This window comes from Polyodon spathula, chromosome 36 (assembly GCF_017654505.1).
Source record: "Polyodon spathula isolate WHYD16114869_AA chromosome 36, ASM1765450v1, whole genome shotgun sequence".
In the NCBI taxonomy this organism is placed as follows: Eukaryota; Metazoa; Chordata; class Actinopteri; order Acipenseriformes; family Polyodontidae; genus Polyodon; species Polyodon spathula.
Genome location: NC_054569.1, coordinates 3,586,089 through 3,601,039, shown reverse-complemented (window position 1 = coordinate 3,601,039; position 14,951 = coordinate 3,586,089). Strand labels below are relative to the sequence as shown.

The following is a 14,951-nucleotide window of genomic DNA, read 5'->3' as shown; positions in this document are numbered from 1 at the left end:
CCTTCAGTAGGGAAAGCGGTGATTCTGTCGACTTCTTTTTGTATTTGTGTTGAGAATCGTGGTACCCCACTTTTTAAATGTGTTTGAGCCCCTATTATCTCTTATTTGAACAGGTTATACAAGTTGATGCATTCACCCTGTGGTTAGAAGAGCATCTTCTCATGGGGGCTTTGGGTGTGCAAGAGGACTCTCTCACATTAAGAGACCTTTGTGATCTCAAAGGCAAACGTGTTTTAAATGCACATTCAGCTGATCCTATTCAGTTTAACCATATAATTTTATTATACTTTATAATGACCTAACAAAGCCCTATTTGTTTGATGCCAGATGCCAAATGATTGATTTTATAGCACGCTGGTCACTAAATCTACAATCTCAAGATTATACAGTATTATGGTATCGCATTATGGTTATTTAGGGAAAACAGTTGCAAATACTGGAGTTAAGCAAAAATGCACTTTGCCATTGATCACTTTCTAAACAGCAGCAGTTGCATTGCGAATCGTGTGCTGTGTTACTCGACATGCCCTTATGTTTTTCTGTTGATGTCAGGAGTGGATTTATGGTTCTCTTCCATGTATCTCTTTTTCAAACCATGTGGTTAAGCAAACAGACAGCCAATGGAACAGCAATGCAATTAAGTCACTCCCCTGACCCCGTCTGCCCCGCCCCTGCCCTTGACAGCTCCTTTCTTAGCCCCATTTTAGGATTAACCTGCATCACTGAAGCCAAATGGAATAATGAATGAATTGGCTTGGCCATCAATCAAATCTCCTACTTACCTCAATCCCAGGCACATTCTCACTTGGAAATGAACGGTCAAAAGTAACCCTTTCCTGGGCTCTGACCCCCACACACTTAACAACAAAAACAAACCCACTCAAACAGGAATATAAAGATAACATAGTTATTGAAGTAGCTGGTGGAATAATTCTGTGCATTTACACAGCTGAATATGGGAGTGACTGAAAACAAACAATTAATTTACATACACAGTGAACCAAATGAAAGCCATGAATATGGGAGTCACTCAAAACAAACAATTAATTTACATACACAGTGAACCAAATGAAAGCCATGTTCCCATGTGATGGGATTGCCCCCCACACGCGTTGCAGTTTCGATGCAGTGTTGTAATGGGCAGTCATGTGTGACGTGGTTAAAAGCTCTATAATCACACTGGCAGTGGAGCCTGGCTCTTTTGCATAGTGGTTAAGATGTACTGAGAAGTGCATTCAGAGCATTGACACGCAATGTGGGTCCCATTCCCTCTCACTAAACTGACTGATCATTGAAACTGTTCTCATGTGATGAACCATGCTTGAGGGACTATTTCTTCATCAATGCTGCTTTGTGTCAAACTGCAAGCTTCTGTTTGAATGCTTTGCATATAAATTATTCAGCACAAAATTCTGTAAACAGCAACTAAAGAAACAGCACCTCTAGGGGTCCAAAAGTGCTCCTCAGAGGAAAAGCACGCAGAACCTGCTCATGAATATATTTCAATCACACAGTTAGGCTGAGGAAACTCAAAGCCACTTTTCTCAGGAACAGTGGCTTGAAACCTGGTTCCAGAAGACCAGGAGATCTACTTTGAGGCAATGTTGCTTTATCAAACCCCAAGTCTCCACTGGTGTGCCGTGCAGTGGCCTGAAATGTTGTCTCCTGAAACCGAGTTCCAAGCCTCAAAGTGGCTTCATGTTCCCTCAGCTTTACACACACACACACACACACACTCAGCAGCCACCATTGCACTTCCTACATTTGCCTGGCAGAGGGCTGACTTTCCCCCAGTTCCAGTTCATTTGTAGGGCTGCTGCCCGGCACCCCACCACATACATCCTCTACACATGATCTGCCGTGAAAGCTGGACAGTGTGAACGCCAGTATTTACTATGGAAGTTGTTTCTACTGCAGGGTACATGCACAAAAAGAGATCTATGGGATCAATTTTGCTCATTTAAGGTCATTGTTCCTTCGGTGCGTTGATTTTTATCGGGAGCATTTAAATACTTCAGTCTTCAGCATGTTGTGTACGGTTAGTACGCTCTACATATATGTTTAATATTGCATATAATATTTTGCCATTTTACATGTTCTTCAAATGTGGCGTATACTTTGGAAGGTCTCCATGCCAGCTATTATGATATTAATACAATTGTTGTCAGACTGTGCAAAAAGTGAAGAAAAATTTGCTTGTCTAGTCATCATAAATCTGATGGATTATGCAAACCCAGTTAATAGATTAGACTAAAATTATCTCTGCCTGGCAAAAATGGATCTGACTTTCATACCAACTTTCACAGGACGTTTGTGCTTTTAGCTGCTCTTGATGAATAGGTGTCTCAACACTTTGAAATTCATTATCACTAATTTGAATTTGCTTTGCATATCTTTCGTTTCCGTTTTAATCTAGGTCACCAGAACAAAAGTACAAGACTGGTAGTTTATTTTCACTGGCTTTACCACACTTTACAAATCAATCATTAACACATAACTAAACCCATCCTTTAGTCCACTACACATTACATACTCCAACAAGTGCCCCAATTGCACTGTGTACATTAGAGGTTCTCAGCATAGGACCAGACTGACCAGATCCTCACCAGTGTCACGCCTGATTATTACCACTGCTCAGATTGAAATAGATGCTCTCAAAACCATAAGCCTTTGCAATAGCAGTTTGAGATTAGGAGAAATAAGGAGTCGAAAGAAGCAAAACATAAACAGGAAAGCAATTTGTTTGGGTGGTCGTTTTATATTTAATTGCCACACTGGCCACTAGGAGGATTAAGTATTAATTACAGCTAAGTTAATGGGTTGGTAGCTTCCTTGAACATAAGTACAACCCCTTGCCACTGTCATGGGCCGTCACTGTTTTGTTTTTTTTTTCTTATATATAGTTTAATTCCTCTTCTCACAGTCACTGTATTCAAACAGCCATTTAAACTAATATGAGGACTAAAGATTACATCAATGCCATTCAACAGTTTTACATTAAGACTGCATGTTGGGTTGCATTCTCATTTTAGTCAGCAGGGGGCAGCCTTTCTTCGAGTAACACCCTTGAAACTCTGCCTTACAAAACCAAAAGACACTGAAAAAGCCTGTAAGAGGTATACAGGGAAAGCCAGTTCAGAAAGAAGCATTGCGCTTGCTTCTTCCGTGACTGTGTTGTAATTTGAATTGTTACAACTCTTAAAGTGTATCGCTAGACCCACGATCACAAAGTCACCAGATCTCCCAGATAACATGACAGCTTGATATATACCGTGCGGTGTACTTCATTTGTTACAGTTAGTAGGATTAGTTATATCTATTCTGGATCTAGACTGGAGATGAGATGCTTGAAAAGGTGGCGACACTAGTGGGGTTCAATAGCACTAAAACCGCTAGCATTACTAGAGCAGCTCAACAGCTCTCTGCAAGCAACACCTGTGTGAGGCATGCTTTCAGCAGTAGAACCAGTAACAAATTACAAGACTGGCACAGTGAAATCTGCACAGAAACAGCTGAGAGAGCAGAGAGTCTGGATCTGGATCCGTTGCAGTTACCACATAGAAGACAGCCATCACAAAGATACACAGGACATGCCTCACGGGACCACAGCGCCACAGTTGAAGAACATTTCAGATTTCAATGCTTTGAATTTATGGATTTGGTCCACAGCAATTTATTGAAGAAATATGATCCAGAAGATACTGGGATATGAAACTGCCAGGAGCTGGAAAGCATGCTGATCACAGGAACAGTCAAGGAAGAGATAACAACAACATACACACACAACTCACTTTCACTACAGTTGCAAATGTGTGTAGACCACAAGAAAGCCAAATATCTACATGAAGCAAAGACATCACATATAGCAATGTCACCAGAAGTGAGGCGACTGTTCCCACAGTCTTCGTGCTACTAAAAAATCTTACTTGTTTGCCCTGTTACTTCGTGTGAATGTGAGAGAAGCTTTTCAGATCTGAGCAGACTGTAGACCTGGTTAAGAAGTACATTGACACAGGAACGATTATGTGTCAGTGCGTCATGTTCACAAACCCAGGACTGACATAGCAGACAAATAAAACTTTGCAAAGGTGTTTGTAAGCAGGTCAGAAATTTGTAGGAACATCTTTGGTTGGTTTGAGAAGTAAACGGTGTAACAAGTGTGGAACCGAACTCACCTTGAGCGTATAGATAAAGATCGAGTTCAGTGACTATCATTAACTTAAACGTGTATTAAATTAATCAGAAACACACCACACATACGCATTGCAATCAGTAATGATTATTGTGATCATAATCAATGTAGGTAATATCCCCCCAAAGGTTTTCAGACCGATCTCCGCCCCTGGACCCATATCTTGTCTTACAGGTAGTACTAGCCAAGGGTTTATATAACGAGAGTTTCTTGTATTGTGGCGATAATCTTTTTGCTCTTCACTTGCATGGTGTCCCAAAAATCAGGTTACAGTTTTGTTGAATGGCTTTCAGCACCCCCACTTTAAACACTGTTCCAGTGCCACTGGGCTCGACATAACTACAGAATTATTGGGACATGTGTTAATTGCAACTACCCCTTATTCCTTCCCAAATACATATCCCTGAATAAATAGCTACCTCCACTTCAAATCTAAGACAAACGCATCACTGATCACAGATGAAGGAGACCGCAGCTTCAGCAAGTGCCTCGGTTGTAGAATTGACAGAAAGCGAAGCTCACTCAAGTAATAACCTGTTAAAAGAGCGTCACAGAAACTGGGGTGTTGGAACAAAACGGTGCGTCTGTTTGAGCTGTGGAAGATAAATACTGCAGTACGTTTTGTATTGATAACAACGGGTTTAATTAATACAATCTGCAATTCCACTGTACGTGTATACCGCGTTGTAATAAACAGTCCCGCACACGTCGTATTGAACGTGTTTTGCTTACAACCTAGGAGAAATAGGGAGGTTTCAGGAGTATTTCCTGTGATACTCGAGGAGCAGTAATCGCGCAATTCCAAAACCGCAAACACACATAGTAAAGCGCGTAATCATTTCACTGGAAATGTTATTGTTAACAAAACACGTCAAGCAACGCACTGCCTCCTAAATCCACGCCTCTTCACACTAGATTATAAACAGGTATACAGACCTTGAGACGAAAACCGCGCATTGACAAGCTTTGAATCAATTGAGCTGCCCCTTCAGTTTACAAGCATTGGGGGAGGCACGTTGTTTTGTCATTTCTGGACCCTTCGCAAAATTACAATAACAAATTAGTATAATTTCCTGTCGCGCTTCTTGGGGGATTAAAGAAGAGAGCCGCGTTTCCACGGGATTTGCTGCCTGTGGATAGAATGCTTGTTTTCAACATGAACCCCGAAGTTCGGTGGGAGCAGAACCTCGAGGGCAGCTCCAGCAGTGACGGGGGGTATGGATGCAAGAGTTCACCTTTACCTGGAGAACCGGCAAGTCCTCAAAACATCCCCGCGTCACCCTCCTCTGGTTTAACTGAGGTCAATAATCTGCACAGCGAGCAGGCGCTAGCACACGGGTCTCCGCCTGCGACATTTAACACGGATCCATACCCTGGTAAAATGCCTGAAAATACAACCATTATATAAATACAATTTGCAGTAAAATTAGTCACTTGCGCCTTAGTGTGCTTTGAAGCTAACCACAGGCCAGGTTTGCAAAATGAATGTGTCCGGTAATTGTTAAATGCATAAATATTTTAATTTAACTGAAGATGAAGTTCAAAGAATACTGTTGCAAGTGTCTTTAAACTCCAACGTCTGGTATAATCTAATTGTGAGGAACGAGTATAGATAACACGTAATAAAGTGTAGAATTACAAATTGAAGCAGATTAAAACTGTTTTCAATGTATACATTACAAAAGAAACATGATGTGTGCATTATTATTATTATTATTATATATTATTATTATTATTATTATTATTATTATTATTATTATTATTGTTGTTGTTGTTGTTGCAACAAGAGTGTCATGGATTATTGTTTATTAATTTAGAAACATTTGGTTTGTTTTGCAGACTCCAATCTTGGAAAAACACAACCTCAGAAAAGATATATAGGAGTCAGGGTTAGATTGCCTGTAAAAGATATGCTGAGAAAAATCCGAATTGCAAATGGTGTCGATCCTACTGACCTGCAGGTAAGAAGCGACCCCTCCCCCGCCGCCCCCCATCTAAACACTGTAACAACTTTACACAGATATCAAGAGAGCAGCAGAAAGCACCAGTATGTTCACCATTATCGCTATTCCTTTTCTTCAGGAAACTCCAGCGAAAGGATTCAAACCGCATTCAGGTATGCACTTTAATCTGAGAGACGGTCATTTAAAAAAAAATGTTCAAGTAGCACGCTGCAGATCCTCCCAATCCTCTTATTTGTGCACTCATGTTTCTGTCTTTGGTGCAGGATATAAAAGACGAGTTTATCCAAATTCAGAAAGGAGAAATAGGCAGGTGAGTTGGCCCTTTTTTCCATTATTATTATTATTATATTATTATTATTATTATTATTATTATTATTACTGCAATACGTTTCTAAACAGGTGGGCATCTGCTTGCTAATAAAGTCTAGTCATGTCGCATCTACCTCACAACAACCTACTGCAAGTCTGTCCCTTTTGTTGCAGAATAAGTTATCCGCAAAGAGCCTGGAAGTTTTGGATATGCTTGTTGAGGTCTTGGAAGAGGACTTAAGAACAAGCAAATCCAACAGACACAAAGCATCGCATGGCATGATCCCAGACTGCGTTTCTCAACCCCCCTACCCCGACCCGCAGAGAGCCCCGTGGAAGCGAGACTGTACCAGCCAGGCGTGTAACTCCCTTCTGGAGTTCTGCCCAGGGAGCGGCACACCGCCGTCACAAAGCTATTACCTTCCATCTGATTTCTCTCCAGCTAGCTCTCCAGAAAGCCTTGAGTACCACGCCTCTCCAAGTTACGAGCCGGTCCAGTCCCCTGTCTTTACAAACGACTGTACGGAGGAAACGTTGCCTGCCCAGCACTGTTACAGAGCTGAGCCTCTGAGCGTAGACTACCAGGTGCCGTCCCCGTCCTCTCCAGAATCCGTGTACCACAGCCCACATTCTCCAATGACATTTAAGAGTCATTCTCCTTATGACCTGCGGCAGGACATGGGAGTGCTTTCGTTTTTCCAGTTTCAACTGCAGAGGGAAGAGAGTCTCCTCTCCACGATTTCTGATCAGGAGCTGTTCGCGGTGGATAAATGTGGGAACACGTAAGTCGTCTTTAATAAAACTGAACCTCAATTAGCATTGCATTGCTACACTTGAAAAAAAAAAAACACGGAGAATAAACCATGTCATCTCCAAACGCAGGTCAAAATGACTGTACATTGTATGAAAAAAAAAGAACATTTTATATTTGGTAAATTAGGATTAGGGTTATATTGTGACCATTAAGATCATTAGTAATAATCTACAGGCAGTGGGAATGCTTAAACTGTTAACACATTAAACGTTGTACTGCACATTCAATAAAAGGCAACGATCATTCATTCTCATGGCAGAATTCTACCTGCCAGCTGGAACCTGCCCACAGAAAAAAAAAAAAAAAAAGATTACGCTTTCAAATGAATACAAATTCAAAGAATATGAAAGCAAAGCAGGATGTGTAACATGTGACCTTTGTTATCTTAATAAACAGGAAGGATTGGAAAATTAAACAAAGATAGCTCTTTCACTGGCTTTCCATGGAAAAAAAAAAAACAAGGAAGAGTGTTGTGTCTGTCAGTGTTTGTAAAACTCAGCTTAATTACCGTGTTTATGGGTGTTGCAGATATAACAGTGGCATTAGACCAGTCAAAAGGCATTACCCTGCACCAAAGCATTAATCCCAAGCAATGTTTATTAACCACTGGAATACCAAACAAACACTTGTGCCAGTTACAGAATGTCTGTAGCAGACAATCACAAACACTTGTGCCAGTTACAGAAGGTCTATAGCAGACAGTCCCACCCTTCGCCATACAAAGATGTTTATTTTTATTTCCCTGATTAATAACAGTTGATTTCCTTCAATCTCCAGATTGCTTCACAGAGCTGTATGCCAGGGCAAGAGGGCACAAGTCCACGCACTTGCACAGAGGATGATGAATACACACAGAATAGATGACAAGGATGCTTCGGAAAGGGTACATCTCGTCCTTCTTTTAAAGAGAAATAAGGGGTTGGTGTGATCAGCTCATACCTGGCGTGGAGACACCGCACAGCCGGACCGGAGAATCACTTTGGTTTGCATTAACCACCATTCCATGGCAGTCCTGCATCTAAAACAAACTGTTCATGCAGTTTGGGGGGATTTTCTAGTTTTGTAAAATAAGATATGGTTTATCATATAAAATGAAATGCACTTAACATTTGTGTATTCAGGGCTTCAGTAAAATAATATGTGACACAAATTTTAACCCCAGGATTATTTAGCTCACTTTCGGTTCTGTTTTGTACAGACGGCATTGCATCTTGCAGCGTTGAAAAACCAGCATCTAATGGTCGCCGATCTGATCTCCCTCGGTGCCAACATTAATGAACAGGACAAGTTTGGGAAGACCCCACTGCACCTATGTGCGGCAAACGGATATGTCAGAGTCTTGGAGGTAAGAAAAGGTCCTCCAAAGTTCTAATATAGTGTCGGATTACAAGAGCAAACACAGTGTTTCGTCATCAAACAGTGGGTTTGAATTCGATCCTTTTCAAGACTTTGCATGCATCCCTATTTGGATCTAGTGCGTTTTGAAACCTTTTTTTTTTTTTGCCGCAGATGCTGAAAAATGCTGCAAGTGATGGAGCTCATGTTGACATGGAGGCGGTCGACCACAGTGGTATGTATCTCTTAGGCAATAATGTGTGGGGTTATATAACACTGCTTAGCACACGCCTGAGTCAGCTGCTTCATGACTGAATATGTTTTTTCGTTCACAGGTCTAACTCCGCTGAATTGTGCAGTTATTGCGTTCAACAAGACGGTGAGAGAGCTGGAGAAAGCAGAGGTTCCCAGCAATATCAACTTCTTAACTCTCAAGAAAGACCAGCTTCTTGATGGGATAGAGTACCTGCTGGAAATGGGAGCCCATCCTTCCTGTCCTGTAAGTGTTCTCTGTGTACATGTTCTCCCAGGTCTTCCCTCTGCTGTACTGCACATTGGATCTGTTTTTACAATGACAAACTGTAATGGAGATGTCACAGGAGATATAAGCTCAGCTGCTGTTATTAAAGTGATTGTAAATGACAAAGCAGTTCCAAAATTCTTACCTGTTGTACGCTTTTATTCAATACAGACCTCAAATTTGCAGTTTTGAAAAATAAACATGTATATATATATTTTTTTCTAATATCATATCTGGTACTACGTTACTGTAGGTTCAATAAATTTGTTTGTAAGCGATGTTTTCAGGAAGTGTTCCTTCAACTGCTTCCTTCCTGTCAATAATCAAACAGCTGTTTCCCCCTAATGACCTAGGAAGTGCATGATGAACAGATTTCCTTCCAGTTTTGGAGTAAATAGCTTTGAGATTCCAGTCCAATGCATATTAATGCACAATAAATATTAAGTTTTTATTTAAATATTGTGTTTGTCTTCTTAGGAGCCTGTATCAGGGCGTACAGCAACGGGCTTTGCGTGTTGTATTTCTGTTTATATATTGTGTTTGTGTTTTTTAGGATCCTGTATCAGGGCGTACAGCAACGGGCTTTGCGTGTTGTATTTCTGTTTATATATTGTGTTTGTGTTTTTTAGGATCCTGTATCAGGGCGTACAGCAACGGGCTTTGCGTGTTGTATTTCTGTTTATATATTGTGTTTGTGTTTTTTAGGATCCTGTATCAGGGCGTACAGCAACGGGCTTTGCGTGTTGTATTTCTGTTTATATATTGTGTTTGTGTTTTTTAGGATCCTGTATCAGGGCGTACAGCAACGGGCTTTGCGTGTTGTATTTCTGTTTATATATTGTGTTTGTGTTTTTTAGGATCCTGTATCAGGGCGTACAGCAACGGGCTTTGCGTGTTGTATTTCTGTTTATATATTGTGTTTGTGTTTTTTAGGATCCTGTATCAGGGCGTACAGCAACGGGCTTTGCGTGTTGTATTTCTGTTTATATATTGTGTTTGTGTTTTTTAGGATCCTGTATCAGGGCGTACAGCAACGGGCTTTGCGTGTTGTATTTCTGTTTATATATTGTGTTTGTGTTTTTTAGGATCCTGTATCAGGGCGTACAGCAACGGGCTTTGCGTGTTGTATTTCTGTTTATATATTGTGTTTGTGTTTTTTAGGATCCTGTATCAGGGCGTACAGCAATGCACTTTGCTCAAGAAGAAAACAATGTGGATCTGATTCACCTTTTTCAGAGCCGATATCCCAAGACCGGAGACCTGTTGAAAGAGGTAAGATCTGTGCTTGGAAGCTCAATGCTTGTGTATTGAGATGTTTTACAAGGTGCCTATAAGATATTCTGTGCAAATCAGCCCCATGCATGCGCACGCAGATACTCACAGCTGTTCAAAATGCTGGGCCGTATTCGTAATTGAGAAGCGCCTACAAGCACCCTATGAGTATCAAAAGTTTCGTTTTCGTTTTATAAAAACAAAACAAAACAAAACAAAAAACCAAGCAAACTTTTATGAAAAGTTTATTGCCCCTTGTTTTTATTTAAACAAAATCACTTGACCATTTAAAGATGGACAATAGCTGTTAGTTAGTTCTTTGTTTCTTTCTTTCTTTTTTCTTTTTTAATTTTTTACCTGAATGGCTGTTTTCCATTAAAAATGCAATTGCCTTATAAGGGTTACCCGATACAGGAGGTGCAATTCCATTTGAATCGAAGAATGCAGTTTACCAAGTCTAGTCTTGCACAGCAGTTACAAATGTGTTTGTGTGTTTTTCTAAGAACAGCCACTGTTACTGATACTGCTCTCTTTCTGTTTTGAAGGATTATGCATTGTGCACCATGTTGGATGTGATGAGCAATATGGGCAGTTTGTACTCTTCTGGAAGGTGAGAATCAGTTGATAATATTAAATATATCTGTACTCTCCAAGCAGTTGCATGACAAGCGAGAGTTTAGCAATACAAAAGAAATCCCTCTGCTGCACAACACTGTAAGCAGAGCAGTTCTATCTGTGTGCATTGGGATGGTGTTCCCCAATGCAGAGACACTGATACACTTCTTCTTCTTTCTTCTGGATTTGATTTTCAGGAGAACCTGAAAGCTGTGAAGCTGCTTGTTCCTCTCCAGTGGTGATCTTGCACGTTTTGCTACCGTGTGGCTGCCAAGTCTGGCGGTCCGTTAACTGACAGTAAATGTCTTTGAATTGTGAAAGCCTGAACCGAAACTAGAAACCAGACTTTGAAGGTACAAAAGTAGCTTGCTAACATGCAGAGAATATGACACAATCACAAACATCTGGATAGGTCTATGCCTACAATGATATTTCATTAACATGCTTTTGAATGCTTCTGCTACAAAAATGGCATCCTTTTCAATAAATACAAATTTCCATATTCCGTATTTCATCTGTAACGTCGAACACTCAGTCATACATTTTGCGTGAAATATAAACACAAAAAGCATTCGCCGAATCATTTGTCTGCTTGACTTTTCTTATTGCAATGCATTTGTATCATCCAGACAATGTTTTAGTGGCATGCATTTAATTAAAAGCATTGTGTAATGTTTCAAAGTAAGGTTCAGGCTTGTTCTCGTGCAACCAGAGTCTATGAAAGGGCTATACGAATGCAGGCAGGGTATGGATTTGAAATGTGATTTGAAAAGGAAGATGCTGTCCGCATTTCTGCTTTCAGAAGGTCTCATTGGACTTACCCAGACTGCAGTAGTCTTTTGAAAGCCTAAGGTTGCAAATTAGCTGGTTTCTGTGAAACTTCCTTTGTTTGCTACATTATGCTAGCACATTGTAAATCATGTTGTTACTGAGAAACAGAGCTCAACCTCTCTCTTAGTTCTTGTGTGTCAGGTTCTGTTTTGTGCTCTTCTATTCTGAAAATGTAACTGGTAACATGTGGTTTAAATGGAGGTTATAGTGGCCTGACTTATAGGATGCTTAAGAATGTGAAACAAGGGTCCAAATTTAATATGAAATAACAGTGTGACCATAATTTAATCCACACCTAGGTTCAGAGGTTCTGCAAAATCTACCAAGCATTTTAAGAATACATTGTGCTGTATGTTAAAATGTGCAAATCTATAAATACCGGTGTTAGTCTGTTGTGCTGTAGCTGTTGAATGAAAAGTGATCTGCATGTGATACTAGATACTGACCCTATAATAAATGCTGTTTGAAAATGGTTTAAGCTACTCTGAAAGCTTCTCATTGTCGTTATGTTTTGGTTATACAATTCTGTGAAATTTATTGTTCAAAGTGACTGGTGTCTGGAGCCTACAATCTTAAAACAGTTTCAGTTTGTACTGTGTAACTGTGGTAATTCATTGAATAAAATGTGTAACTGAAAAAAGACACTTGCCTCATCAGTCTTGTGTTAAATTGATTAGAAGCAATGTGTGTTTAATTTCAGTAATGCTTTTAATATGGCACCATAAAAAAAATATTTCTCTCAGTTATATTATTTAGGGTTTCATAACTAAAGTTTAGAGGAAAACAATGCAATATTTGAATACTTTATTTATAAGAATACTCACACTCACCAGTGCTTTCAGATTCATGTTGTAGCTTTGTGCTTTAGTAATTATCACAGGTATCAATTAACTCTGATTTTGCAGATTTATAATACGACACTATAGATAAACCGTTGCATCCTGGTACCTTTACTTTCGGTAACATAATAAAGTTGCAGCCAGGGTCGTGGTAACTTCCTACCAGGAGAACATGCCCCACACCAGGGTATACCAGGAGAACATGCCCCACACCAGGTATACCAGGAGAACATGCCCCACACCAGGGCGATGCCCAATCCAGTACATTGCACTGATGAGATCGGAATGTCATGTCTTAAAAGTTCAGGTTTTGGGAGGTACTGCAGTAGCTGTAAGGTCGGGAGGGGTATCTGGTTACATGCTGGCACTTCAGAGAAACCTCTTGGGGATTATATGATACTGCTGGAGTAATTTAGGTTTGTTTATCTGAAAACAGGAGGTACTGTTGCTTCATGCAATAAAAATGCTTTTCTGACACAACAGCTGCAAAGCAAAGTAAACGAGAGCTTTCAAAACATGTATTTTTGGCTCATGCAGGGTTCATGAAAACCAGCCAGGCTGGATGTGTCAAGACGGGTTATCAATGATCTGCCACGACCCGTCTTATTGGCATAGCTATCACATGATCTTCTGTAATTTGGAAGTCGACTGCGTTATGGAGAGGGCTCACTTCTCAGGAATCATGACCACTTTTGAAGGAGTAAAAACCTATTTTAGAATCCAGATTCTCATCAGCGTGCATTCTTTCCAGTGTTTTGATGTTTATTTGTTGCTTGTTTTCAATTTCACTTTTTTTTTTTTTTTTTTTGGTCAGGTGCTTGTTTTCACGGCTTCAAGTGCACTGCTACAGATTTAAAAAAATATATTTATCGCACAGCCATTCTTCCACTGGATTTGCAAGAACGCAAGATGAGATTCCAAAAATGAGATTGAATATGAAAAAGCTGACGCTAGATCTCTCTGTACTTGCTGCATATGATTCAATTATAAAGTACATTCTTTTTTGAAGCTATAACATCACACAAGTATTGCTTTTTCTTTGCTTTGAAAAAAAAGTTGCTGGGCCCCCTGTCTGAGAAGCTCTTGAATAGCAGGACAGGATGTGTTCAGATATACAAGTGCAGGCAACAATAGTGCCAGGGCTGCACAGACAGACATATTAGAGATTGGTCTTATAGATGCAGCACAGCTCTATAGCAAAAGCATGAGGCAGAAGTTAGTAAATTCAGGCGTAAGGATAAAGCCTTTTAGCTAAAGCTACTTCCAAACAGGGCCCTTGTTTTTTTCAATAGCCCAGTTTCACATTCCTGTTCTGAAGAAGATACGATAAGAGGGAACATTCTTTGCATTTATTTCCAGAAGACTGACATGTTTCAACACACGCATATTCACTACATCTCGAGTCCTCTTCACAAACCCTTTGGGATTGTTTTAAGTAATATTCTGTTTAAGAACGTAACAAAGCAATTTTGAATATGTATGTATGGCACACAACGCTACCAAGACCATTCAAGGGAAGGCATTTGAGTTTATTTTGCAATACCCTTATAAAGAAATGTCACTACCAAACATTTCACTGTAAATTCTGATCTTGCATTGGAATCCTCTCCAAAGCTTGGAAGAAGCCATTTGATTCAGATGCTGTGAATCTGTACCATTTCACAGTGCCACGTGCATTCTATACACTTGGAATTGATTGTATCACTGAGAGGAAAAACTGTGCGTGTGTGCCTTAGTGAACAGCCCAGGTGTCCACAGTTCAGATTCAACAGCATGTGGATGCAAATGGATAGAGCAAGGAGGAAATAATCTTAACAGAGCACTGAAAACACTGGCCAGATAAGAATGGAGGTTTTGGGGAATGTCAGATGAATGAGATTTAGATCTTGTGAGATACAAAATAAATGTAATCACGTCTGATTGCTGTCTGCACTTTTGTCAGTTTGGTCCTGGTGAAAGCAGTATTCCAAATTCAGATGATTTTGTAGGCATTGTAGAGTATATGTAATAGGCCTCATCAATAATCAGAGACACACATCTGCAATGTTTTAGCCTGTCGTCCAACAGCTCTTGGGTCCGCAAGGTCCTTCGGTGTGTCTGTCTGTTCTTATATGCAGTATAAATTCAAAACCAGCACTGCCACTCTCATTACAGAATGTTATAGTACAGAATACGTCTTGGTCAGATTGTGCTGTATCAGTATGGTCTTGATAAACCACGTCTTCACGAGAAGTCATGCACGTGAAGGTGAACTGCCAGA

At 40.2% G+C, this 14,951-nt stretch overlaps 1 protein-coding gene across 2 annotated transcripts; it reads left to right on the top strand.

The window, feature by feature from the left end:
- Positions 1 to 5,106: 5,106 nt before the first annotated feature.
- Positions 5,107 to 12,483, top strand: zgc:113279 (uncharacterized protein LOC553749 homolog). 2 transcript variants are annotated; one of them, XM_041235028.1, is made up of 12 exons: positions 5,108 to 5,568; positions 6,032 to 6,153; positions 6,275 to 6,308; positions 6,420 to 6,466; positions 6,640 to 7,247; positions 8,057 to 8,162; positions 8,478 to 8,624; positions 8,789 to 8,849; positions 8,950 to 9,113; positions 10,296 to 10,406; positions 10,952 to 11,016; positions 11,219 to 12,483. In XM_041235028.1, exons 1-12 carry the CDS (start codon positions 5,334 to 5,336, stop codon positions 11,226 to 11,228), a joined length of 1,710 nt encoding a protein of 569 aa, XP_041090962.1. In that variant the 5' UTR covers positions 5,108 to 5,333; the 3' UTR covers positions 11,229 to 12,483. The 2 variants fall into 2 exon arrangements, with proteins under 2 accessions (XP_041090961.1, XP_041090962.1); XM_041235027.1 differs by having other exon boundaries at positions 5,107 to 5,568; positions 6,275 to 6,466.
- Positions 12,484 to 14,951: the final 2,468 nt, after the last annotated feature.

Bases quoted from the DNA above. Each gene is read 5' to 3' on its own strand.
- zgc:113279 (XM_041235027.1), top strand. From the start codon at position 5,334: ATGCTTGTTTTCAACATGAACCCCGAAGTTCGGTGGGAGCAGAACCTC. The intron at 8,163-8,477 runs GTACATCTCGTC...TGTTTTGTACAG, and splicing joins ACAAGGATGCTTCGGAAAGG to ACGGCATTGCATCTTGCAGC. The intron at 10,407-10,951 runs GTAAGATCTGTG...TCTGTTTTGAAG, and splicing joins CCGGAGACCTGTTGAAAGAG to GATTATGCATTGTGCACCAT.